The sequence below is a fragment of the Aedes albopictus genome, chromosome 3, assembly GCF_035046485.1.
Source record: "Aedes albopictus strain Foshan chromosome 3, AalbF5, whole genome shotgun sequence".
NCBI classification, from domain to species: Eukaryota; Metazoa; Arthropoda; class Insecta; order Diptera; family Culicidae; genus Aedes; species Aedes albopictus.
The window spans coordinates 47,869,601-47,896,296 of record NC_085138.1 but is presented as its reverse complement, the minus strand read 5'-3'; the positions used below and the strand labels follow the sequence as shown (position 1 = coordinate 47,896,296).

Genomic DNA, 26,696 nt, shown 5'->3' with positions numbered 1-26,696 from the left:
GAAATCGTTTCTCACTTTTAGGGGGCATTGGTATCAAAGAAGCAAATAAACAAAAAACATTAAAGAATATGATGCCAGAACAAAATCTATCAAAAAATCAACTTTCAAAGGTTTTTCCGATTACAAATGTGATAATTACACATGTTTCCTTCAATTTTATTGGCACACGTTGTTTGGAGAAGTTGTGGCAAACAAGTATAGCTTTCAATTTGTGCCGAAAGAATTAAAGTTTGACAAGATGTAGTGTAGTTATGATTTTTTGAAGTTCAAAAATAGGGGAAAAACGCAAAATTGATTTGATGCACCTCTAAATTTCAATTGATTTGGCTGAAATTTTGACCAGTTACTTCTTTTAGGATGCCAATCAAAATGTGGGGGTGGACTTGAGAATCAGAGAACATTTTTGAAAAGGTGGACAGGCCTAGTATATAGGTATAAAGATATGTATATTATACATAGGTGTAAATCTATGCGAAATACGTATCTGGATTAAAATTTTCTATAAAATTTTAACGTTATAACCAATTAAATCTCTTACCGACATGATGACGATTAAACAGGTTGGAATGTACGTATGGAAGAGGTAGTAGCCCAGACGTCGCTTCAGGACAAAAATCACCTCAAGGCAGGTGAAGTTCCCTGTCGAGTAGACCTGGGTACAGTCCGCCGTGTTGTTCTTCACCAGTGCCAGCTGAGGCAACTCGATGTGCTCGTCTACCACCAGGGGGACTTCCGGGTCCCATTGGAAGATCATGTCGTCCGTTGTGTGAGATACTGTAAAGTATGGAATTTAGATTTACGTTAAACATAATGTACAACCTCGAAACTACTCACAGCTCTCCATCTGCAGCTTACATTCCTGCGTGTCGTGTGGATAGATGAGAAAGTTCATCGCACAGGACAGCCTCAGGGTCAGCTTGACCATGTACAGGATCGTTTTGTCCTTGTACAGCCACATGTAGTGGTTGGGGATGGTCATCGTTTGGAACGTGACCGATTTGGCGTTCTTGAAGAACGAGTCCGGCCGCCACATGTTCTTGAGCCACTCGACCTCCAGCAGCCGGTACTCGGAGGTCATGTTCTCCGGCAGCCTCAGCCGGTGGTCCTTCCAGGTCTGTGCGAAGAATATGTCCGCCGCGTACGTCATCGACGTCTCGTCGATCGAGTCAAGACCCATGACCGTCACGTGGAACAGTACCGTTGTGGGCTGACCGTCCTTCTTGGGCGGGCGCATTTTGTCGTACAGCTTTGGGTCTTCCGGAAGGATGTCATTGAAGGTGAGGCTGGTTCTGCCGGGAGATGAAGAAGGTCTAAATTTATTACAAGAAACTCGTTCAGCTTTCTACTTCAAGACTTACTGGTAGCTCTCTCCGGCGATGCCTGTGATACATACTGTCAGTAGTGTTAACAATAGCGATATACCATAATCTAAGAGCATGACCTGATTGGGAGATATCGATGCACAGAAATGGAGAAAGGGGTTCGCAAACTCAATTAGATAGACGGATAAAGGTCCTGGCAGATGTGCAGATCGAGATACATGGCGTAGCTCTTAAGAGCTCATTCTCAAGCCGTCCCCAACCACCCCTAGAGATCAAAAGGTCAAATATAGAAACTGCTGATGTGGCAAAACGTAGAACCGTGTACGTAGCACCGTATAACGTGAGACATAATGAGTACGTCGAAGGCAAACAATAATGGGGATAGGAAAAGACGAACAGCGATTAACGTCATAATTCAAAAGGCTCTCGAAGTCTATTAGGGCGGCTCATCAAATCGGTGGCTACGTCGAGTCAGAGTGAGTGTCGGGGTGAGGAGGGAATTTCAGAGTGGAACGCCCTTTACAGGGGTGTTTCCTTCAAGCGTGATGAATTATGCAAGGATATTTTGAATGTAGAACAGTGAGATGGGGAACGAGGAAGGTATGCGAAAATGGCATAGATAGAAGTATGTGTTTACGGTTTACCAAGGATGAATCATGATGTTTAAAAAACTAGTTTAGTTCAATTACATTGAAATGGGTAGCAATCATTAATTTATTATGCTTTCGTTAATATTATATGAACTACTACTACTACTACTACTACTACTACTACTACTACTACTACTACTACTACTACTACTACTACTACTACTACTACTACTATTACTTTATTATAGAGATTATCAGCCCTATAGGGATTATTATTAAATTATAGAGATTATCAGCCTATAGGCTGTTTCATCTCTTATATTATATAAAATGTCAAGAAGGAAGGTAACTTTTGAATTTTATTATTTTCAGTTACATAGTTTTCTCCTTTAAAAACCTCTTGACAGCTTAACAAGTTGAAAATACTGGAAGCTGTTTAGGGACTATTTGACCGAATTGGCCACTCCCAGTGGTATTGAGAGAACTATGGCGCTTTCGGGGAAGAAGACATATGTAGTGTGATCTCCGAAGAAACTTGCTACATACTGTATCCTGGGGCTTACATTCGTAAGCCATTTGTATACTTAAGTTTATCTTTTTAAATCTTTACTTTATTCTTGACATTACGCCCCAGCTGGAACCTGGGAGAATGTTCGAAAAAACTCTTGAAGGGATCACAGGAGAAGCTTCTGGATTCCCCCATAAATTTCCTCCGAAGATAACTTTAAAATTTCCCAAAGTTTTTCCTCCAGTAAATTTTGCAGCGATTCCTCCCAAAGTTCTTATTGGAATGGCATCTAGAGTGTATCCATGAAATACATACTTCTAGAACTCCTCTAGAAGTATCTGCAGGGATACATCCAAAAATTTCACCTCCTCTATGAATTCCTCCAGAAATGCCGGCTATTTTTTTCTGTGATTACTAGAGTAATCCGTGGAGAAATCCATAACAATGCCACAGGAGCATTTTTTTTTTGGTAATTTCAGAAAGCATCCCAAAAGGAATTCCTCGATAAATCGTTGGAAAAACCTCTACACACTTAGAAAAAATCATGTAAATTTGCGTCACTTCCCAAGTAACATTTTTTAGTCAAATATACTATGGAAGGTTTTTAGAACCATAATTTAACCAAAATAAAAGGTATAAGGCTTTATTAAGGTTCTCAAAACCTCTACAAGACTAATTGGTCATCACAAAGTTACTTGGGTTGGATGCACATATGCAAGCGGCACATATGACGTAAATTTAAACGCCCAAGTAACGTAATTTTCTCTCGCATTTAGTTTAATTTTTCGTCATCCGCTTCTCCTTATGGCACTTCCAATGCCAACATCATGTAGATCACATAAGCTATTTTAAGAGATTTTTAGAAACTTCCGAAGAATTAAAAAATTTCGCAGGAGGAAATCTTCGTCATTCTTGGGTATTGTACAAATCAATATATGTATAATTGAGTTAGTTTAAAAAAACTAAAATTTTGATTTTAAACATTTTATCAGTTTACCTAATAAACATAAATGTTAATGTTTCAAATGAACGAAAAATGTTCCCGTGCAAGAGGATTTCGCCAGGAATTCCTCATGAAGGATTTCTTCATAAATATCTTTCGAATAGTTTTTGGCATTTCAGTCTGAAACGCCAAAAACTATTCGAAAGTCTTCAATGCAGTCGTCGTCAATATAGTTCATGAATATCTTCAGAAATGCCTCCAAGGCTGTGTTTCCGCCAGAAGTTCTCCCATAAATTTTCGCTATACTTTCTCCAGAGATTTCTCCAATGATTCCTTCAGGAATTCTTCTCTAAATTCTTCTTAAAATGCCTGTTGGAATTTCTTAAAAAATATATCTGGCAACTTCTCAAGAAGTCACTCAATGCAATCCTCCAGTAATACCTGCTGAGATTCCTCCAGAAATTCCTTCCGTGATTCTTTAGAGATTTCTCCAAGGATCTCCCAAAATTCCTCCTGCGATTTCTCCAGAGATTTCTCTTAGAGTTTCTCCCGAAATGCTGCTGGGATCTCTCTGGAAATTTCTGGGGGAACCCACAGGATTTTTTCTTGCTGCGATTGAAAGTTCTTTTATGAGTAAATTAGATCCGAGGAGTTTCTACTGGGAGACGTCCATACCCAAATACTGGAAAAATCTTAGTTGGAGCTCCAGAAGGAATTCATGTAGAAATTTGTGGATGTATCTATAGAAATCATTGGAGATATCCAGGAAGAAATCACAGCAAAATAAATGGAGAAATACCAAGAGGATTTTTGCAAAGATTTCAATTGCTCTATGAACGTTCGCCGCAAATACAGCAGATATATCTCCTTGGAACTCTCCAGGATTCCGTCCTGGCGTTCCTCTGGGGAATCATTTTCAAGCTCCTCCAGGATTGTTGGGATTCCTCCAAAAATCTCTCAAATGAATCATCCTGAGATTTTTCATGGATTTTTTCATGATCTTCATCTAGAGAGTCTTCCAGAAATTTTTGCTGCAATTTCTCTTGGGAGATTTTAAAAAACTGCTCCAGGGACATCTTCTGAAATTCTTACATAAATACTGCTTGTGACTCCTCAAAGAATTTCACCATGGATTCTTCCCAGAATTCTTCCTGGAATTCCTCCAGAAACGCCTGATGGAATTTCTCTAAAAATGTATTCAGTAATTTTCCCAAATAATTTCTCCATAAATTACTTCTGTGACTCCGTGTTACGTCCTGGAGTTCGGGCCTCGGGGTGATCGTGACACATCGTCGTGTATTTAAACTCCCAGGAGTAAACAAGAACACATTAAAACGTAGACTTTATTTACACTTAAAGTACTACATAATAGACGCGACACGTTTACAGCACGGCGGTTACAAAACTTCTAAATCTAATTGTCTGCTTTGTGCATCAACCGAAAGGCGGACTGGTTGCCTTCGGTGAGTGAGCAGTATAGGGAGAGACTGCTGATCAGCGCAGTGGTTCCCAACACTCCGCTAGAGATTTCTTCAAGGATTGCTCCAGATACCTACCCAAATTTTTGCCAAGATCGCTCTTTTTATTTTTTTTAATCTTTATTAACGAGATTTTCAGCCCAGGGCTGGTTCACCTCGGTAAACCGCTCTTCAATAATAATGAAGTAATGGGATATGCACTACACTTAGGATACGGGTAATGTAACAACAAGAGTAATAACTGATCGCAGTGACGGACCCGAATAGGAATGAAAAAAAAATGGGTATTCAAATGTTATATTTTTTTTAAATTGATCAACGGTCATGAAAAAGCTCAGATTACAACTACTTTGCTTTGTCAATGTTAACTTTATGATCAAATTTCGATCACGCCAATTCACACCGCCACACTGCCGTCACCGAAAGCTACCACCGGCGTGACGCCGAAGACACTACCACCGACCAAAAGTGGCCCTCACATCGTCACAGTACAAAATTTTGTCTGCGCAGAGGTCTAAGCACCATTTGGCCGAATGCCATCTGGCCGAATGGGGCATTAGGCTGAATACTGTTTGGCCCAATTATGACCAAAAGAATTCAGAGAATGTTTTTGACATTAATCATAGGCTATTCTTTCTAGTTATGCCATTCAGGGATTAGTTGGCGTTGAAATTGACAATAATTATCAAAGTTTTATCATTATTTATGCGATGTATGCACTTCAAACGGAGTCGTTCGAGTAATTTTTGTTCAGTGGTCAAGAAATCTAACACAGCAAGCCCAATTTGGTTTGACGTTTCGTTTCAGCTCCGTACTAGGATCCGAAATAGGCGACTACGCTTGCTCATTTCTTGAGCGATTTCTTGACTGAATTTTACACGCATCGAGATTGCCTAAGAAATTTCTTGCGATCTGCGTACTACCTTTTTGATAGTTTTTTCGAGTTATACTGATACGGAGATTAGTGACGTGGTCACTTAAGTAACGGCCAAACGGCATTCGACCAAATGGCATTCGACCAAATGGCGTTCGACCAAATGGCACCAAACAATTTTAAGAATTTTTTGTATTGATAAACCCGATTCTTTGGACCACTATCTTTAAATTGGTTATTCTAGTGCCGAAATAAAAAACGGGTTTAATTATTTTCTATTTACTACAAATCCATCAAGCAATTACAATATTCTGAGTTCCACTACATTGATTTTCTAAGGAATGGAAATTAAGCAGTACACTGAGCTTGCACCAGTGGATACGGAGAAGACACTATTCTCAAAAGTTTCATCGCCCGGAGCGGGAATCGAACCCTCACCCCACAGCCTGATGCGATTAGAAGCTTGATGACCCTAGTCGCACGGCTACGAGGCTCCACAATTTTCCATGGGAGTATGCAAAAAAATTCCTAATTAAGTGAAAATGTTCGATAATTTATAGAAATGTACCGGAAAAATAAGAAAAGTTCCTCAAACTTTTAAGATTGTTTCGATATAGGTACTCAGCTAAAATCGACAAAAAGGTCACTTACACCTCTTACACCCCCATTCGCGTTTCTTTTTCTATCCTTTTTCCGAATATTTACTATTCAATTGCGTACTACCCATTACCCGGCAAAATTGGACCGATGGAGGCGCATGGTAGATTGTTATTTTCTTAATTTCAAATTCATATGAACCACAATTGTTTTTTTTTTCATACAACTGTATTAAATATTATGTACATTCTGTATATTTCTTTCCCTTACGATCCTTTCGATGTTATCATGTTAAGGTGAAGCTACATAGAATGGTTAGCCTCTATATGCTAAGTCAAGTATCCGATTCAGTGTTTTTGCTGAGTCAAATCTTAAACCATTTTTCCACGATTGTTGGATGCTGGAAGCTGGAAGGTGCGGTTAGTGGGTAGGTACTACGTAGGTACAAAGCGCAGTTTCCTTCTCTAATGATAGGGCTATTCTTTTGCCCACTTCTGCCGATGAGGGCAACATAATCTTCTGCATGTTTCCCACCGCATTAACGATTACATCGAGGGGGTGTGTCATGATGGCTGGTACTTGTCTCTTTCGCTATATGTACATAAATAGCTACTGTATTCATTCGCAATGGTCTGTGGATCGGCGGGCAAAAAGCTGTCTGATGAAGACCGCTGTAGTGGACGTGAAAGACATTCTTCTAGGCTTTGTAATTGGCGGATGTCTTTACACAAAACGATGCTTGGCTTTCGGAGAAAGTGGTGGAGTATAGGCTGGAATGAGCTTCATCGAAAACCGAGCAATTTAAAACAGTGGAAAAATATTTATATTCGATAAAATTTTCCATCACGATCTAGCTATTTTATGAGCTACTTGTTTTTGTCTGTTTTGAGTTAAGGCAGTCTGGAAAGAAGAAGGACTTTCGAACCAGCTGCCGTTATAGTATAATTTTATACTTTAGAACTGAGATTGAATTTGAAGGTTTGAAGGGTCTTCGGGGATGCGTTACAGTTGAATGTTTGAACAAACTTTGTGCATTTCTTGTATGAAGCTATGACACATTTAATGAAATAATAGATGTCAGATTCCAGATCAGAATCTCTAACAGAAATTTATGAAGACTTTTTCTTCTGCTTCTTTGCTGGCGAAAGACAAGGATGGAAGAGCAGGCACACTCAGAAATAAAAGTATACCCGGAATTACTATTATTTATGCATTTTGTATCCGCATCTCTCTTATTCTCTTTTTGTTTTCATGCTATCTGCTGCTTCGCCTGGGTTGATAAATCACTTCGCTAAACGGCAGATAACATGAAAATAGAAAGAGAGTGAGAGAGATGCGGATACAAAATGCATAAATAATAGTAATTTCGTGTATACTTTTATGTCTGAGTGCAGTTGTCCTCTCTTTTATCCCGCTCTTTCACGTGTTCATTAAGAAGAAAAAGTGAGAAAAAAAAGTAAAAACTCGGTTATGTTGCAGTATCTTTGAATACATTTGAGGTAAAACAGAATTATCGAAAAAAAATCTTGTGAAACTCCTCTGAAAGAAGCCTGTGAGGGGTTAGGGACATACAGGGAATAGACAAAATGATCGGACCGGTAAAATTTTCACTTTTCAAAAAAAATGTTCAAATAGCTGTGATTTTTTTTTTATTATCGTACAAATTGGGCCGAAGGGTCTCAGATTTCCATGAAACTTTTTTCTCAGGCAGAAAAATTCAGGGTCACATATTTTTTCCGGAAAACTCAGGTGGAAGTTTTTTGTTTTCCCCTGACACACTTTGAAAAATCATAACTCAAGAACGAAGTATCATAGAAACAAAGTTTTGTTTTAGAAAATAAAACCAAAATTTCTCAGAAATCCAAAAAAATGTGGATTGGAAAAATGTTTCAAAAACATTTTCCACAGTTGAGAAAATTCGTAAAGAAAAGCCGGAAAAACAATGCCCGAACTCGTGGGAAATTTTCAAAAAAATATGCTTTAAATGCTTTTAAATTTTTGGAATGCACTTTTTTTTCGTTTTTGAGTTATGGCCAATTTTGTTGAGAAATGTCCAAATGTGTCATATAAGCCTTTTCTTCGAAAAATCATAACTCAAGAACGGAGCAACGTAGAAACAAAGTTTTTCATGAAAATGAAAGCAACAAACCAAAAAAAAAATATGATGTGGACAAAGTTTTCCACAAAATTTTACACCGTTGAGAAAATTTATAAACAAAATAAGGAAAAACTATGCCCGAACTCGCGGTAAATTTTCAAAAAAATATTTTTGAGAAGCTAATTTCATAAGCTTTGATCGCTGAAATTTTTGGAATGCACTTTTTTCCTGAGTTATGGTCAATTTTGTGAAAAATGACCATGTACGCATATATTAGTCACTCAGGATGGTCAAATGCTTCTAACATTTTTTTCAGTAATTTTAATTTTTTATCGATTTTTAAAACAAGCAACACATTTTTTTATGATTTTTGATATCAAAGATAGATTCTACGTACAGGATTCAGTGAAAAAAACTATGCACAATATGTTCGTACATCCAATCATACCTAAGTAACAACGAATTTAAAAAATCAGTAAAATTAAAAAAAATGTTTCCGATCATTTTTTTCATTTTTTAAAATTTGTTGTGACTTAAGTATGGTTGAATGTAGCAGAAAAATCCGCGATGAATATTACTCTCAGTGTAATCTTCGAAGAAATAATTTCAATCCAAGAAACCGTTTTCGTGTTATAACTTTTTGAAGATAATTAAGTTTTTTTTTTCATACGCCGCACTATGGGCCAGAAATTGATTGTGTACCGGCTGTGTTTTTTGTATGAAGAAACTTCTTATAATCGAAAATTATCGATTTTAACCAATATTAAGTAAAATTTGATTTTTGGTAAATTTGGTACATTTTGCATATTTGATGCACAAATTGCGATGCTTTTAAAAATAAATTTTACTATATTTACTCAAGTTTTACGGTTTATTTACCGAAGCGTTAAAAAAGCAGGGGTATTCGATCGTATTCGACATGCAGCCGGTCTAGGAAGCTAGTATTGACTCTTATTTTTCAAATGCAATCGAACTTTTTTTGCGGGAAACCAAGTTTGAGTGATTTTAGTGCATGCTTCAATTTTACAATATTTTACGCTGTGCATCAATAATCATCCACTCTTGCCATTACGACGCAATCACTTTATGGCTTGCGAAACAATAGCAACAAACAACTATTATTCTGGAAGGTTTTGTTTGAGGTATAAATTTGATTATAAGCTTTTAAATCAGGACCACACTCTTACTTAATGTGCAAAGTTACGGTATAGCAATCCATGTGATCAATTAGAATTTTAAATTAACTCAACGTACATATGTACAGATTAACATATTATAAGTGAAATTAGGAACAAGTCTACAGTTCATGTGAGATTTTAACTCGTGACCCCTACATGCATGGCACGGCATTTTATGTACTTGTTATAAGGAAAATCAGATCTTTCTCCTAATTGCAAATATATCCATCCCACTTGTACATATGTACGAAGAACGAGCGCAATTTATAACTTTCAAATTCCGTTCAAATTGTTCAAATTCCGGCTCCTAGTCATTTTACCGAGTGTCATTTGGCTGATTGCCACTTGGCCGAACGCCGTTTGGCCGAAAGGGTCAATTGGCCAAACGGTCAATTGATTCCAACGCCAAATGATCCCTGAATTGTAAAACTGGAAAGAATAGTCAATGACTGGAGGAAGGAAAAAGGAAAAAAATAATGACTATCAAATGCTGGACGAGTGAAGCACCTGACTAGCGAATTTTTCCACCCAAAACTTATCCATCCATATATAAATTGAGATAATTTAAAATCATAATTGACTACACGAATTGATATACCGAAACTTTGCGCTTTAAGTAAGTGTGTGGTATTGATTTAAAAGCCTACAATCACAGTCTTGAGGAAACCTTCCAGAATAATAGTTGTTTGTTGCTATGTGTATTGTTTCGCAAGCCATAAAGAGATTGCATCGTAATGGCAAAAGTGGATCTTGGAGTGGATTGTTATTGAAGCACAGCGTAAAACATTGTAATATTAACCCATGCACTATTGTGACAGGATATTAGACTAGCACCAAATTAAATATGGGTCATACCACAATATTCCTAAATAATGGACGCAGTGGTTAAAAGGCTCTACAGATGAGAAAAAAAACCCATGCACTAAAATCACTCTATCTTAGTTTCCCGCAAATTCCCGCAAAAAAGTCCGGTAGCATCTGGAAAAGAAGAGTCTAAACTAGCCTTCTAGACCGGTTGCATGTCAAATACGGTCGAATACTACTACTTTTTTAACACATATATAAACAATAATAAACCATAAAATTTGAATGAATATTTTAAGATTTTAATTTAAACTTGAAGACTAAAACACTGTTAGGAAATGTATGAGTTATATTTGTTGGGCACATTTTTCTTAATATTGGTTAAAATCGTATTTTTCTTAATATTCATCAATAATCTTTCATCACATTTTTCTTAATATTGGTTAATCGAGAATTTTCGCTTAAAAGAAGTTTCTCCATACAAAAAACGATATAATTTTGTTACAAATCCAAAAATTCAGTCGGTATACAATCCAACATAGCCTACAATCATACATATATGAAAATTGATTGATTTCAGAAAAACAACTTTTTTGAGTTTTGTTGCGAAATTTTGATTTCTGGCCCATAGTGCGCCGTTTTTAAAAATTAGATGAAGAATATTGCAAAACAAATACAAGAGAACATTTTCATTTTAATTGAAATGGTCTCTGAGCTGGAGATGCTCTAAAATAAAAATGCAGTGGTGTTTGTCACGGTGTCTGCGGTCAAAACATACTCTAAAAGGCTGAGTGTATCAGTTATCGCCATAGTAGTTCCATATTTGGCCAGTGTTTATATGAGATATTTCAAAATTTTGCTTCATTTCAAGATATTTAATAACAAGATACTTTTAAATTCTTGCTACTAAAACTTTTATAATAGGGAAAAGCTTCAAATCTTTCTTAATTCCCACCACAGACAAACAGACGTATCACTTGGAACAAATTGCGATAAAAGTCATCGTTACGAAAACATAATCGCCCAATGCAAACCAAGCTGTGTTACGCAAACCACTCAGTAGGTGGCGGTAGTGAGCAAACGTCAAACAGGAGCAAAAACGATGCGAGCGTCGTGACCGAACGATTTGCGAACTACAAAATATTTGAAATAACCGTTAAAAAGGGCAACGATGAGAAGTGAGTAGAGTGAGACGTCTGTTTGTCTATGTTCCCACTATGGCCAAATAGGGAACCACTATGGCGATAACTGGTACACTTACCCTATCGCTTTGAAAGCTAAGGCCGTTCGCAATGCTGTTTTATTTTGTATGGCGAGTTTTAAAAATTTTAAAACTCGCCATACAAAATAAAACAGCATTGCGAACGGTCTAAGGGCCCTCTTTGATTTAGTACTAAGAGGGAAATGTTCTATTGTGGGGCCTTGAGCTATTTTTATTTTTTTCTTGATGTCTAGAACAGATTTTCATGGAATTGTAACCGTTGATTCAAGAGTTCAACTCTGTTTTAAATATGTGCCATGTTAGTCGAGAATTCAGATACGTTACCGAATTTCAGCGATTAGAAAACCAAAATCTACACATGGCTAAACATGGCGTGAATCAAGTCACAGATGATTAAGTGCGTCTCGGAACACAGGAGATGGCTGAAGGGTTCAAAGGACTTTCGGTGGGCGGCCATAGTCCACTTTGAAACAGGTAAGCGTCAAGATCGGATGTGCTAGAGTAACTGTGGAGTGTTTGAAATAATTGTACTAGAAGTGAGGTGTGGCAGAGTTACCCAGCATTCAGGTAACTAAGCCCTCGAAAATCCTGATGGATCATAACTGACCCTGTAATGTCCTTCAATACGAACTTTTTCCTTTTTACGTGCCGTGAACCAGATCTGTACTACAGAACCGCAGATAACTAAATACACCGTAAATTCCGAACCGCTTTAGTGTAGTTTATTTGAAAATTTGAGCGTCCTAATAGATCCGCGAAGCCCCTCCGGTTGCCCGGTAGCGCGCCGACCCTATGACTACGTCCGAATCTCGCACTGCTGAGTTGTTGTTGGGCAGAATATTAGTTTCAAAGTATCCATTTTTACATACTTTCGACCCAAAATTTACAAAAAAGAAATTCAGATTTTGTATATTGTGGGGGACTTCTCTACAGAACAGGATGTCAAAAAACGCACGGGTTCGGTTCTCGTTCCGAGTGATGAAACTTATCGCAAGAAATGTTTTATTTTTATTTTTATCCACTGGTGCTCGTAATGTGTGTCGGGTCCGTTGTCTAGTACTACGTTTCGTTTAGTCTGTACACCCAAGTAACCAAAAGTTCCGCTTCCCATGACAAAATGCACTTTCAAGTTCCGCGAAGTTCAGATAAAGTTCCGAACGGAACTTTCTGGCTGCTTAAGAGGCTAACGATGAGCCTTGCTGGAACTTCGGTCACAAGTTCCGGCAAGGCTAATTGTTAGCCTCTTAAGCAGCCAGAAAGTTCCATTCGGAACTTTATCTGAACTTCGCGGAACTTTAAAGCTGCTTAAGATGCTATGTCGGAACTTTGTCGGAACTTTCAAGTTCATAGAAGTTCAGTTCAGTAGCATTGTGTTTCAATGAAGATTAAATTTATTTCTTTTACAGAAAACAACTGTTTAAGCGTACACAAATAAAAGACAAACATGCATTTATCAAATCAATGAATACTAAGCTTGAGCAGAGATGGCATTTCACCGTAGCGATTCACTGCGGCGTCAGTTTATCGACCACACTGGGGATAGGAACATTTTTCACCACACCAAGAAGCCAGTTTCTCTTGTTTTGGGTGGTAGGTAGACCAAGCGCTAGTGTGTGCTCTTGCTCGTCCGCCTTGGATCGAGTGTGGCTCACTCTTTCGCGCGCATCGCTCTCCGGCGCTCTCCCGTGTTTTCACCCAGCAGTCACCGAATTATCACCATGGTGACGCCGGGGCGAGAGCTCTCCGGCGTTTCACCGCAGCGCGCACTCTGGCGCAAAAACCTCACTGGAGCGCGCACCCGGGTGATTTTTTACACTTTCACCGAAGAGAATTTGAAATCGCTCTCGCCGCACTGTTGTGTGGCCTAGTGCTCAGGGAGCTAAGAGATTTATTTCTACCCACCAAGCTTGCGCGCATCCGAATCGCAGTGGTGGATCCACATATAAGAGAAGGGCTCCTGTTCAGATGCACAGCGTGAGTGGTGTATTTTCTATTTCTCTTTCCCACACTGAGGATATGGACATCTCTGAGCTTGAGCAAAAAAAAAATTGCCGCTCATCGGATTCGAACCGACAGTCGCTGCGTGAGAGCCCTATTCTCTACCACAGTACTACAGCTACGATTGAGTGGACAGCAGGTAAAGTCTAACTTGAATCGATTTTCTGTCGGCAGCTAGTTTTGCACATTTGTACAGTAGTGAAGTTAGCTTGACTTTGTCAAGTGTCTTCAGCAGCGCAGCGGTAAGTCGGTAGGCTATCACGCAGGAGAATCCAGTTCAAATCTACAATAGCAGCGACATATGCGAAAATATAATTATCAGTAGCAATATCCAGACGTGAATCACAAACCCCCACCAACAGGGTGTGATTCTGAAAAACACATTTTTGTTTCTGCATGAATTTTGACAAAGTTCTGTCAGAAGCTGCTTAGAAGGCTATCCAGCATGCTTATGTGAACTTTCAAGTTCCAAAATTACTTAAAAATGAAGCTGCTTAGAAGGCTAATGAGCGACCTCGAACAAGCTGCTTAGCTTATAAAATACCCTTTTATCTGAACTTTTGGTTACTTGGGCAGCCTCTGACTGAAGACGGTGTCCGTGAGTTTTTTTAATACTGGTGAAAAATTCTAAACTCAAATCGAAAGAAATTCTTGAGCAATGACTGGTGTTTCATTCCATTGAAATAAAATGTCTTAACTATTAATAATTGCTCTGGATCTTTTTGAAAGAAGCTTTCAGCCGATAAAATGTAGAAATGTTGGAGTTCTAATGAGTTTAAAAAGCGTTTTTGGCAGAACGCTCAAAGAACATTACTCACGCTCTTCTGGAGCATAACTGAGCAGTAGCGTGAGACACAAAAACACATTTTATTCCTGTACACTTTTTGAGTTCCATTTTGGCCCCATATCAACTGTGCTAAATTTCAGCTCGATCGGAGAAACTATATTTTAACGCCAGCCCTTTTAAGTTTTTATACGATTTACTATGTGGAAAATCACTTTTTCAAGGAAAAATCGCCACAGGTTGCCCCTTAATCCCTAAAAATAAATCGATGAATGATTGCTGTTGGACATTTCACGAGCAGCATGTGGAATAGGCTGCGGCTTATTTTTCAAAAGTTGTTGAAACCTGGAATTCGTAAGCTCTTCTGGATTCAGATGACAGAAAAAGAAAAACCTCTGAATTTAAGGCGAAACTGGAAGCATTTCCTCACTTTTTGGTTTTTGATTTTTTTTTAAATAACGAAGCAATATTTTCAAAATCGGTTTTCGTGCACATGTAGAGTATGGATCAAGGTATCGTCTGATTTTTTTTGTAGTGGAAAATGTTTTTCGTTTTTGCAGAAACCATTTTTGAACAAAATTTCACATAAAAATGGTTTCTGCAAAAATGGAAAACATTTTCCACCTCAAAAAAATTCAGAAGATACCTTGATCCATACTCTACATGTGCACGAAAACCGATTTAGAAAATATTGCTTCGTTATTTAATAAAAAATCAAAAACCGAAAAAATGAGAAAATGCTTCCAGTTTCGCCTTAAGCCAAAAATATTGCGATTTAGAGGACGTGCAATCACCTCAAAGTTGAATTTTCGAGTAATAAAAAAGTGGTTTCACTTCAAGTGCAATAGCTTTCTCAATTTGCAACCGATTTTCAATCTTTTTCTATGAATTTCTCACAAATTAAATTTCGAATAAACTCGTAGAACATTTTTTTTTCCAAAGTCACGCAAAAAAGATCTAATTTATTTTTTTCTTCTTTTTTACAAAAAAAATTGACATTAGAGTCCTATAACTTTTCAACCATTTGACCGATTTCAATTTTTTTAGCTTGCTTTTGTAGATATTTCTGTTGCCTATCTTTGTCCCAAACAAACTATTCATCAAAGAAGTCATTTATGATTTGATACTTTTGATTTTGATACTTTTTACCAAAAACTGCCAAAACATGCCTTAAAACTTGTTTTTTTTTTCATGCAACATTGGAGTTATTGACGATTTTTTGCAATTTTTAATAAATTAAATCTTTAAAAACTCATATTTTGCGTGACTTTGGAAAAAAAATGTTCTACGAGTTTATTTGAAATTTAATTTGTGAGAAATTCATAAAAAAATGGAAAATCGGTTGAAAATTGAGAAAGTTATGGCACTTGAAGTGAAAACACCTTTTTATTGCTCGAAAATTCAACTTTGAGGTGATTGCGCGACCTCTAAATCTCAATATTTTTGGCTCAAACTCAGAGGTTTCTCTTTTTGTGTCATTTGAATCCAGAAGAGCTTACGAATTCCAGGTTTCAACAACTTTTGAAAAATAAGAAGCAGCCCAATGTGGAAGCATGTGGAAAAATTTGTTGACTGAAAACCGAATGTCATGACAACGCTGTTTAAAATGTAAGGAATTACAATAAATAATAAAATCTCGTCATTTTATCGATCGGGTGAGGTTTAACAACTTTTTCCACGAATGTCGCTTCGGTTTGCGATCTTCGAAGGTTCGATTCCTCATGAAGTTTTCTACAGAAATCATTCATCGACTTATATTTAGGGATCTAGGGGTGATTCCTAGCGGTTTTTCTTTGCAGAAGGAAATTTTCCCCATACTAATTCGCATGGAAATTTGAAAAAGCGGGCGCTAAAATAAGGACTGTTCAATTTATAAAACGGACAACTTTACAAGGCTATAAAAAGAAGACGCGTTGTTCAAATTTAACCACCCTTGCTTCGTTGTTCAGTACATCATTTTTCATTATAGTAATCATTTTTGAATCGAATAAAACTTGTTCTATTTTATAGAAAATCGGCCACGTGTTAAATGAGGTGAATTTTTCGATTGCTGAAAATTGAAAATATATATAAAATCACTGTTCACATATGATATATCGTTTTTAATACTAGAAAAGTATGTGCCATGCTGTAGCAGCATGAATAATAAACATTCTGGCAAAATTTAAACTCAATTGGAAAATTAAGTTTTGAGTTATCAAAGTCTCAAGTGAGATTCGATTTTTTGACTAAAATTCAATTGTAAAGCAAAAAGGGCATGAAAATATTAAATAATCAATTTTTTTATGCATCCAGTCGAAAGTGGGAATGATGTGGTTTTAAATGCAGAAAACTGCTTCTTAATAGCATTGCTGGTTTGGTTACTGTGAACTATTACAGACACAGTAATCAAAACAGTTTCATTCTTTGAAGGTTCTTCCAAATAACAATGCAACCTAATGCAAATTTTGCATAACAATGATGTTGGAAATAAAAACTTTGCATCCGACTATTATTAAATAAGGTGTACAATAGCATAGGACCAACTTTGTTGAAAATAAATAACAACAAGATTCGCTAGAGTCGAAAATCTGCATCAATGGAGCAAAAAGTATGTAGTTTTTTAATAAGACCATCTTTATGGATTAAAATTTTGATGAAAAATGCAATAAAAAGTCAATTTTTCTTCTGTATCATTCAGAGCACAATATTCTACTACTCTGGACAATTTTTTAGTCGAATCCGTGATGCTATTGCAACACAGGACTTAAATGAACATTTTTCAATAATTTCTATGAAAACAAGGCAACTCACTATATCAAGCTGGAAACTGCTTGGTGCATTGTTACTGACCAACTATTCAGCTTTACCTTTAGTAGGATAGTATAAGATTCCAATGCATTGAAAACTTCATGAAAATGTGCATGTTAAGTATCTGGAAAGTTATGTCGAATTTTGAGTAATGAGTTTTTATTGATGCTTCAAGAAAACCGTTTCAGTTACACAATAAAGAACATTTTGCTTAATGTTACATTTTTCCTACATTTGAGAATAGCTATAGAAAGTTATGCAAAAAACTGATAAAGATTTTATTGAAAAATAAAAAAGATATCGCACAAGAAAGTTGTCCGTTTTATAAATTGAACAGTCCTTATAGTGTCTTTGATCGAGCTGAAATTTTGCACATTTAATATGGGGGCAAAATGGAACTGGAAGTATACAGGGACGAGAGTTTTCCCATTTCTAATTTGTTCCATATAACCGTGTCCCAGGTTATTGAGCAGTCTTAAAACATGAATTTTGTATAAAATCAAGTACAGAAGTTGGGTAATAATAGAAAATCGGTTCATAGGCTGAGAACCAGATGTTAAAAATAAGGAGTTCCCACTTTTTTTCTGGTCACGGTATTCCATGAGTTTTTTTATCACGGTATTTCGAGTCTTGACATATGACAGTATCTCGATTTGCACAATTATGGATTTTTTCAACGTCATGTGACAGTTACTTACAAATTGTTAAATTTTCCCGTTGATATTTGAACAATTGATATGCCAGTTAATCCAGACTAAGGGCTGTAATGTGTTCCACTAACTAATGCTTCGAGCATTCATTGATTTATCCACTGTCATGTATAAATTACCCTTCAGTAATTTTTGAACATCCTCACTAAAATTTCTCAATTCCAATTAGTGTTGCAGCTCATTATAATTCCTAAATATCCTTCTTGTGCGCCACTACTCCACTGAACTTTTCCAAACACAAAAACTCACACCGCTTCTTCCATATTGCTCCAAACAAGGTTCGTGTCTTGTGTTCCCGTTGTTCCCGATCCGACGCGCGCGAGTTTAAAATTATAACTAAGCAGCTGGGCGGCACCGAGTGGGTTTAAATAGATTCTGGTTGCGCATCTTCGGTGGCCAAATGCGTTGCCGGTAGCGGCTTCCCGATGACGACGACAACGACGAAGACGATGATGATGCTGAGGTTGATGCGACGCGTCCTTGATCCTCATTGTTGTTCCCGGAGTGCCACTGCTGCTGTTGATGATGGCTCAAAGAAGCAAACCCACCACCACCACCGCCACCCAATCCAACCTCTCGAAGTGGGGGTTTCGATGGGTGGAGGCAAGGCAATCCAAGAACGTTCTTTGTCACCCCACCTTCAACTGCTCCTTGTCGTAACCGCGACTCGCGAGCTTTTCTTTTCCTGTAGAACTCGACAGTGAGGATAATGAGATGGGATAAGTGGAGAAACGGCCTGAGTATGGCCCATAAATAGGTACAGTTTCAATGCATCGTTCAAGTGGGACATCAATAGCGAAAAAATGGACCAACTGATAGACCACGTGACGACGGTCTATCAGGAATAGTAACTGCCGTTGTTGGTTGTGGGTTCGGAAAAAAAAAATTATGACGATGATGACACAGAGAGACGGTTTGGTTGGTTTGGTTTGGTTTGAAAAATCCGCAGAGGAACAACAGGAGCTCATTTTTTCTGAAGGGTGGTTTGTAAAGGAAAGGACTTGTTACAAAAATTGGTGCAGGAAACGAACTGCCACCTGCAAATTTGATAATGATGAAGTTTATGCTGGTTGTCGATGGTCATCAACTGGACAGGGTGGGATTTAAAGCTTTGCCAAACTAAAAATTGGGGTACTGTGAAAGTGTGAAGTGTACAAAGTTAAATAACCACTTTGCATCAAAATTACAAAAATGAGTTTTTATTATTCGCGTTTTAGCTCATTTATTAACACACTTATTCATTAACTAACAAACTTCCCAATTTATTTATTTATTGATAACCTTACTGTCTAATTTACTCATAAACTTTCTCACTTATTGACTCATTCATTTAACTTAATCGCCAACCTACCCGTTCACTAACTCACCTCTTTTTTTACTAGCGACGAAGACTCTTAGGTTAACACAGTGTTCCCAAATTTTTAGGAGGTATCGTACCCTTGGAGCTTGAAAAAAAAAACATTTTAAAAGCTAAAATATGCTTAGCGGAAGACTTTAAAAGCCTATTATTTGACACTACTGTGGCAAAACCGGTATTCAAATAGTAAAAACAATGTATCTAAATTAGTATCGCTCTCATTTTCATTGAGTTGTTATGCAAATGCATTGATTGCCTGCATTTGAAAAAAAAAACTGCATTAGGCCGTTACAAATATTTATTTCACTTTTTGTCCCACCCCTCTTCGACTGGTCGACTGGGGATAAAAATAATAAAGCATTTAATTTGAAAAATATTAAAAACTCATCGGATTTGTCAAAGAATTTTGAGCAAGACCCGAAATTTTGATAAATATTTTTTTATTTACCCCCTCAAAATGCAAAATCCAGCCAAAAACTTTTGAAGAGGGGGGGGGGGGGAGACAAAAAGTCAAAATAAAATTTGTATCAGCTTTATTGTATGTTAAACAATATATTTTAAAATCATGTTTGTGCTACATATATTTATTATTATTATAGAATTTTGGCACTTCTCAGCATAAATTGCTGGAAACTTTCACCTACCCCGGGCAATCGGAATGTCAAAGGGGATTAGGCTCTGTGGATCTCATTAGCCGGTTTGCTTATGCTTATCCTAATGAGTCGGCTTCGGATGTCAGTTGTGATGATTCAGGAACCGCCTAACTGTACTACAGGTTCCAAGAATCACCGCTTTCAGGATGCTGTTCAGATCCTTTCTTAATTCCAGCTCGTCTAAGGACCTTAGGAGAGATTTAAGGACAACTCCGGTTGCCGAGAGGACAACCGGAACTATACGGACGTCCTCCAAGTGCCACATCTGCTTCAACTCCTCCGCTAGGTCGTGGTACTTGGTTATCTTGCCGGAGAACGTTGATTGGACATTATGGTCTAACGGTACAGCGATGTCGATGAGGGTTACCCGCTTCATCCTTTTGTTGTAAACCACAATGTCGGGCCGGTTGGAACGAATGAGGACGTCCGTAATGATCTCGCGATCCCAGTACAGCTTTATGCAACTATTTTCCAGAACCGGGTCTGGCCGGTACTTGTAGTAAGGTACACATCTGTCGACCAAGTTGTGCTTTAAAGCAAGCTGTTGGTGCACAATCTTGGCAACTTCGTTGTGACGATCGAGGTAGGCAGATCCAGCTAGCACTGAACAGCCTGCAACGACATGCTCGATCGTTTCTCCTACAGAATAGCACTTCCTGCAGCGGTCCTCCACGTCTTCGTGCAATATGTACCGTCGATAGTTCTTCATCGCAATTACCATCCAAGGCCGGCAACCATGAAATATTCTGTTTCCGAGAAGAGGTCACCCCGCACCAGCTACGCGTTCGACACCGCCTTATCGATGTGCTCGAGCTCCAGTTGATGAGGGGTGCGTCCCATGAAACTCCTTCTGCTTCCACGCTACGATCATCTCGTCAACGGTCTTGATGTCGCAGTTCAGCTGGTAATCCTCCTGCGCCAGATGCAGGGCGCTGTAACCGTGGTCAGCATCACAAACAGTGCGATACATTTCATGACGGTTCTGGCTTTCACATAGTATCTGGATATTGGTGACGCCTCTTCCTCCTACTGCGCGTGGCAGGATAACTCTCTCGATGGACGACTTTGGATGGCGCATGAGGTGCTTGGTGAACACCACTCCCACTCGTACTGCTCGTTCTAACACCTTGAGGTCAGTCTTGGTCCACTTTGCCACCCCAAAGATGTTGGTCAACAGGGGCACAGCAAACGTGTTGATCGCCTTCACCTTGTTGACGGCTGACAGAAATCTCCTCAGAACACAGTTAACACGATGCATGAACTTGTCCTGCAGTTCCTTCTTGATCGCTATGTGGCAAATACCTCTCAGTTGCAGGAAGCCGAGGTATTTGTACGCTTCGCCTTCAACCATATTCCGAATCTCCTCCTGTTTGTTGACGCGGAAACAGCTGGCGTCCACTACTTGACTACTTGTCAATTCCAAACTCCATCCGGATGTCGTTGCTGAACACCGTCACATGCAGCAACAGTTGATGTAGCCTCTGTACCTACTGATTCCGCAAACAGCGGCAGGTCGTCCATAAAGAAGGTATGGGTTATTCTTGTACTCCTTCCCTCACTTTTCAGTTGGTAGCCATAGTTGTATTGGTTGAGTGCTCTGCTGAGGGGGTTTTTGTTCCTCGGTCATCACGTTGTTGGCATCGCAGTGTGCTTGTATCCTCCTCGCTATTACCGACAACAGCGCTTCGTACAGACTTGAAGGCACGTTATTGGTCTGTACTCTGCTGGGTCAGCTGTGTTTTGGTCCTTCGGCAGAAGATAAGTGATACCCCTGGTAATGAACTCTGGTAGCTGCGTGAGGTCTTCTAGCACCATGTTGAAGCATTCCGCCATCCGCCCGTGAATCGTCGTACCAAAAATTGTGCACGAAATCGGGTCCTGGTGCAGCCCAATTTCTGGTATACCGGGTAGCCTCACGTATATCCCGGGCGGTTTCTACGACCGCGGTCATGACTCAAACTCCATTACACTGTCGCTCTTCTTCTGCTAACCACATCCCATCGTCGCTGTGCTGGACAAGGATCTCCCATAGATTGACCCAGAACGGTGTGACGTCGCCAATCTCCGGAAGGCCTTGTCCATAATCAGGCTTGTGGTTTCGGATGTAGTTGTAGAACTCCCTTTCGTTAATGTTGAACATCCGTTTTTTTTCTTTCCGCTTCGAACATTCTCCATAACGCCGCAATCGTTTAGCAAGAGCACTCAACCGCTGTACATGGGTGTCGAAGATCTCCGTAATGTTGACTTCTGTGAGATCTCGAAGTTCTGCGGGCTTCACAATTTCAGCAACATAATGAACTAGCTTCGTTGATCGATTCCCCTGTTTGTACTGTGTTAATCGACCAATCTTGATCCGCAATGTAGCGATCTGGTTCTCCAAACGTCGCATCCACGCGGGTTTTTGTGTGCTGGGGCGTGTGCGTCCTTCACCGTCTCATTGTGGGCGCGTTCGTTATCCCAGCGTCTTGACAACAGCCACCGCAGCTGAATACACCGTAAACTGCAGATCCTCGAGGTTCTGTACGGCCTCCAACTACTTTGGCAGAATATCCTGGTTTAGGATGCTTACTGCACTTGTCAACTGATAGGAATTCCGTAGCTTTGGTATTCGGTGCCGCGACATGGGGTCTGTCCCACGGAACTGCGTGACTGCTGTGGCCAAGTGGAGCGCTAGTTCATCTCGTAGTAGCTGTCGTTGTATAACCGCTGTAGGTCCAGGAGCAGTGGGTACAGTCGAATCCAGACTCTCACTCGCGTTCGATGCAACCAGCCCCTCAGAACTCCTTCTCGACGTATAGCTGGATCTTGTCCTCTCCTCTCCACTTCTGCAGCTGTGAGCATATTTTGAGACATAATTGCTCGCTGTCGTGTGTACAGCTTGTTCAAGTCAAGCTGGTTCGCAAAGCGAGGGAATCTTTTGTTGAACATTTCCAGCATCCCTGATCTGCCGGACATGTCCGTCTCCATCCTCGTGCAGACAAAATAGCATCGAATCACGTACATATTCATCTCCCTCGTCCACATGATCCGCTGCCGTCGGCCGCCTGCTAACGTGAGTGACTGACGTCGATCAGCCACAGCAACATTGGCAGGTGCAGCATGGCCTTGGTGATTGTTATTGCTGCCGTTTCTGCTTTGCGTTCGTGTTACGGACTGTGCCCGTTGACTGGAAGGCCGCTCTTGCACCACTTCCTCTTCAAGCCGCTGGCCGCTCGCTCTGTCCCGTTCCAGGACCAGCTCCAGTAGGGGCTCCCTCCTCGGGCGATCGCATTCTTCTGTTTTGTCTTGCTCTTGTCTCCATTATGGGTGTGCTTTCATTCCCGGAAGCTGCTGCATTGGCATTTACTCCAAGTACAGTGCTAAATAGCTTGGCTCAAGCGCCGCTGCTCGCTCAGGAGATATTTTACCTTGAGCTCCAACTCCTCAAATGGTGGTTTTTCATGCTCGGTTGCAACCCAATAGACCGACGATACCAGGATGTCTCCGCATAGCCACTTATTCGAACCGCCGACCGAAGAGTCGACCGCTTAGCACCGGTATGATGTGTGTAGCCAACCTCGAACCCTTGGACTATATCTTGATTGCGTCTGAACTAGTCACTCCTCTAGTCCACCTCCTCCAAGTTTTTGATGGTTCGCTTTGATGTGATAAGGCCATCACCTGCCCTAGTCATTGTCTGCTGCTCCGATTTCCTGTTGCTCGTGACAACCACATCAATTTTGAGGCAGGCCAATTCTAGTACATATTCTGGACTCTGGAGCTCATCCACTCCTTCACAACCGCAATCGAGTGGGCAGTAGTCAGCTCCACTTCTTCGATCGATTCACCATAGCATTGTCACGAAAGCCGACGATTGCCACACCCACCGGGAACTTTAACCTCAATACACCGTCGATGATTATCATCATAATACCGGATGTAACTATGAGGATCTCCTGAGGTTGTGTGCAGCACATGCGACCCACCTCTGTGTCGTATACCAAAACTCGATTCTGGAAGTGACTTCCAAGATTCGTGCACACACTCGAGTATACCAAGATTTAGGATCGCTCTGTCAATAGCTGCTCAACTGATGCTATTGATGGCATTTCTTATGCCGAGGGTCACTACTGCATAGTAGCGAATTCCCTACCTCTTACGGTGGAAAGCTTTCTCGGCAGTAAGCAACAAGATAGCGTTCACGATCAACCTCCCCTTCTGGAAGCCGAACTGGTCACTCGAGAGACCATCCACACTCTTTATGTACCTCAACAGTCTGTTGAGGTTGAGGATGATCCTCTCGATGACCTTTCCCGCCGAGTCGAACAAAAGCATATCGCTGTATATGCCGAAGGGTCACCTTAGCACCTTAGCAGAAGTACTCGATAGAAGCCATTACTCTAGACTTATGCGCAGCCGCCACCGATACTTTTTGGTTAACACCGACGCCGAACGAGGTATCTGTTTGGCACCGCCGCCGATTTCCATTTTTCGCGCTGATGATCAGTGCACGAATAAAATTCAGTTTACATTAAGTTGAGTTGAAAAAAAATCTCAGGTTGCTATTCATACAAAAGCTTCTATAGTAATTTTTTCAGAAATTCTTCCAGAAGTTTCTTAGGTCACCATCCCAGGAGTTCCTTCAAATATTTGTCCAGTAGTTCAAGGATGATTGAGGGATGCCTCCGGGTGTTTCTTCAGAGATTTCTTCAGATGTCCCCTCAGCTATTCCAAAAGAAGGTTCCTTAGGAATTCTTCGGGAATTAATTTATGAATCTAACTTATTGTTTATTCTGCACCGCTTACACAAGTTCCTTCATAGATTTATTTTTTCAACAGAGTTCAGGAATATGCCACCTGGAGATGCTTCAAGAATTCTTCCAGCGGTTCCTTCAAACACAAACAACAGGATTTCCTTCAGGGATTTCTTCTGAAGTTCCTTCATCAGTCCCAACAGTGGTTAGTCCAGGAGTTCCTTCAGAAATTCCTGCAGGAGTTTAAGGGAATTTTGTAGATGGTAATTAGCAATTACAGGCGCGTTTTCGGTCATCGGGTTACTTATAAAACAACGGTTTTAATTATAGCCGACGTTTCGAGCGTTTATTCACTCATCTTCAGGGCAAACTACAATTTACATACAAAGTTTGAGTAGTCAAGTCATTTGTTACATAAAACATAAAATTACTCATATTAAAGGTTGTTTTTAGGTCAAGTGGGTTTGAACATGGACAATTTGAACGACTGACAACATTACACTGAAATTATAATCATACATATAAATTTCGGACCTAATGACTTGATTCATTTTCAATTAACAAAACTTTGAACGGAGCACAATTGTCCATGTTCAAACCCACTTGACCTAAAAACAACCTTTAATGTGAGTAATTTTATGTTTTATGTAACAAATGACTTGACTACTCAAACTTTGTATGTAAATTGTAGTTTGCCCTGAAGATGAGTGAATAAACGCTCGAAACGTCGGCTATAATTAAAACCGTTGTTTTATAAGTAACCCGATGACCGAAAACGCGCCTGTAATTGCTAATTACCATCCAAACGGTCGTTATTCCATCAATTTTGTAGATGTTTCTTCATAGATTCCTATTGAATTCCTTCAGAGATTCCTCCAGTTCCAGGAGTATCTCTAGTATTTCCTTCAGAGTTTCTTGCAGGAGGATCTAGGAATACCTTTCAGGAGAATACAGGGGTTCCTCCACAGAAGTTATTCCAGGGTTCGCAGCAGGAATTCTTTCAGAGATTTTTCCAGGAGAGTAGGCGGATTTCTCCAGGAGTTACATCAGGGATTACTCTAAAAGTTCCTTCAATAATTTTTACAGGAGTTCCTTCAGGGACTTTTCTATGAGTTTCTTTAAACATATCTCTCGTATTTCCTTGAAGGATATATGATGGAGTTCCTACGCGAATTCCTCCTGGAATTCTTTCGGAGATTCCTCCTGAAAAGCCTGCGGGGATTTGTCCTGGAAATCCTTCCAGGAATCCTCCTAGAAATCCATACACCTTCCTGAAAAAAAAAATCCTTCGGGGATTCCTCCAAAAATTTCTTCAGAGATTCCTCCTGGAATTCTTTTGCGGTAATCTTCTGGCATATTCCTATGGTGATTCGTCCTGGAATTCTTTCGGGGATTCTTGCTGGATTTCCTTCGGGGATTTCTCTTAGAATTCCTTAGGGCAGGGGATTCCTCTTGGAATTTCTTCGGGGATTGCTCCTGGAATTCTTTCGAGGTTATCATCTGAAATTCTTTCGGGGATTCATCCTGGAATTCTTTTGGGGTTATTTTATGGAACTCCTACTGGGATTCCTCCTGGAATTCCTTCATGGATTCCATCTGGTTTTTTTTCGGTGATTCCTCCTGGAATTTCTTCGCAGATTCCTCCTGGATTTTTTTCTGGGATTTCTCCAGGAATTTCTTCGGGAATTTCTCCTGGAATTCTTTCCGGGTAGAGTGTGTGGTAAGATTTCGTCCGGGTGCCAGTGTCGTGCGCGTTTGCTTTGGTAGTTCGGTTTTTTTCTTTTTCTATTCCGAAGTGAGCATTTCGAAGGCGGCGGACCCAGCGTGCATACACACTGATGGTGGGATTTCGTCCTGGTGCTGGTGTCGCGCGCGTTTGCTTCGGTGGTTCGTTACACATACAACCAGCGATGGAGATACATAAATGGGTGAGCTCGTTTCATGTTATTATTTTATTGTGAATGTTCGTTGTAAAATAACATGTCTTAGACAGACGTAGACTTTTCTGTATTCTCTGAAGAATATTTTGTATAGTCCGTCACTTCAAGTAACGGCGC

General features: G+C 39.7%; 1 protein-coding gene across 2 annotated transcripts in view; it reads right to left on the bottom strand.

Annotated features, from left to right (window-relative positions):
- Positions 1-18,405, bottom strand: part of LOC109405857 (glycine receptor subunit alpha-3) — a 32,091-nt gene extending 13,686 nt beyond the window's left edge. The window contains exons 1-4 of one of the 2 annotated variants that reach the window (XM_019678916.3): positions 17,885-18,405; positions 1,359-1,441; positions 835-1,310; positions 539-774 (exon numbers count right to left, since the gene is read on the bottom strand). In XM_019678916.3, the coding sequence (XP_019534461.1) occupies positions 539-774; positions 835-1,310; positions 1,359-1,438 (792 nt within the window). In that variant the 5' untranslated portion in view covers positions 1,439-1,441; positions 17,885-18,405. The remainder of the gene's footprint in view (positions 1-538; positions 775-834; positions 1,311-1,358; positions 1,442-17,884) is intronic. The other variant, XM_029869698.2, reaches the window with a different exon arrangement.
- Between the last annotated feature and the right edge of the window lie 8,291 nt (positions 18,406-26,696).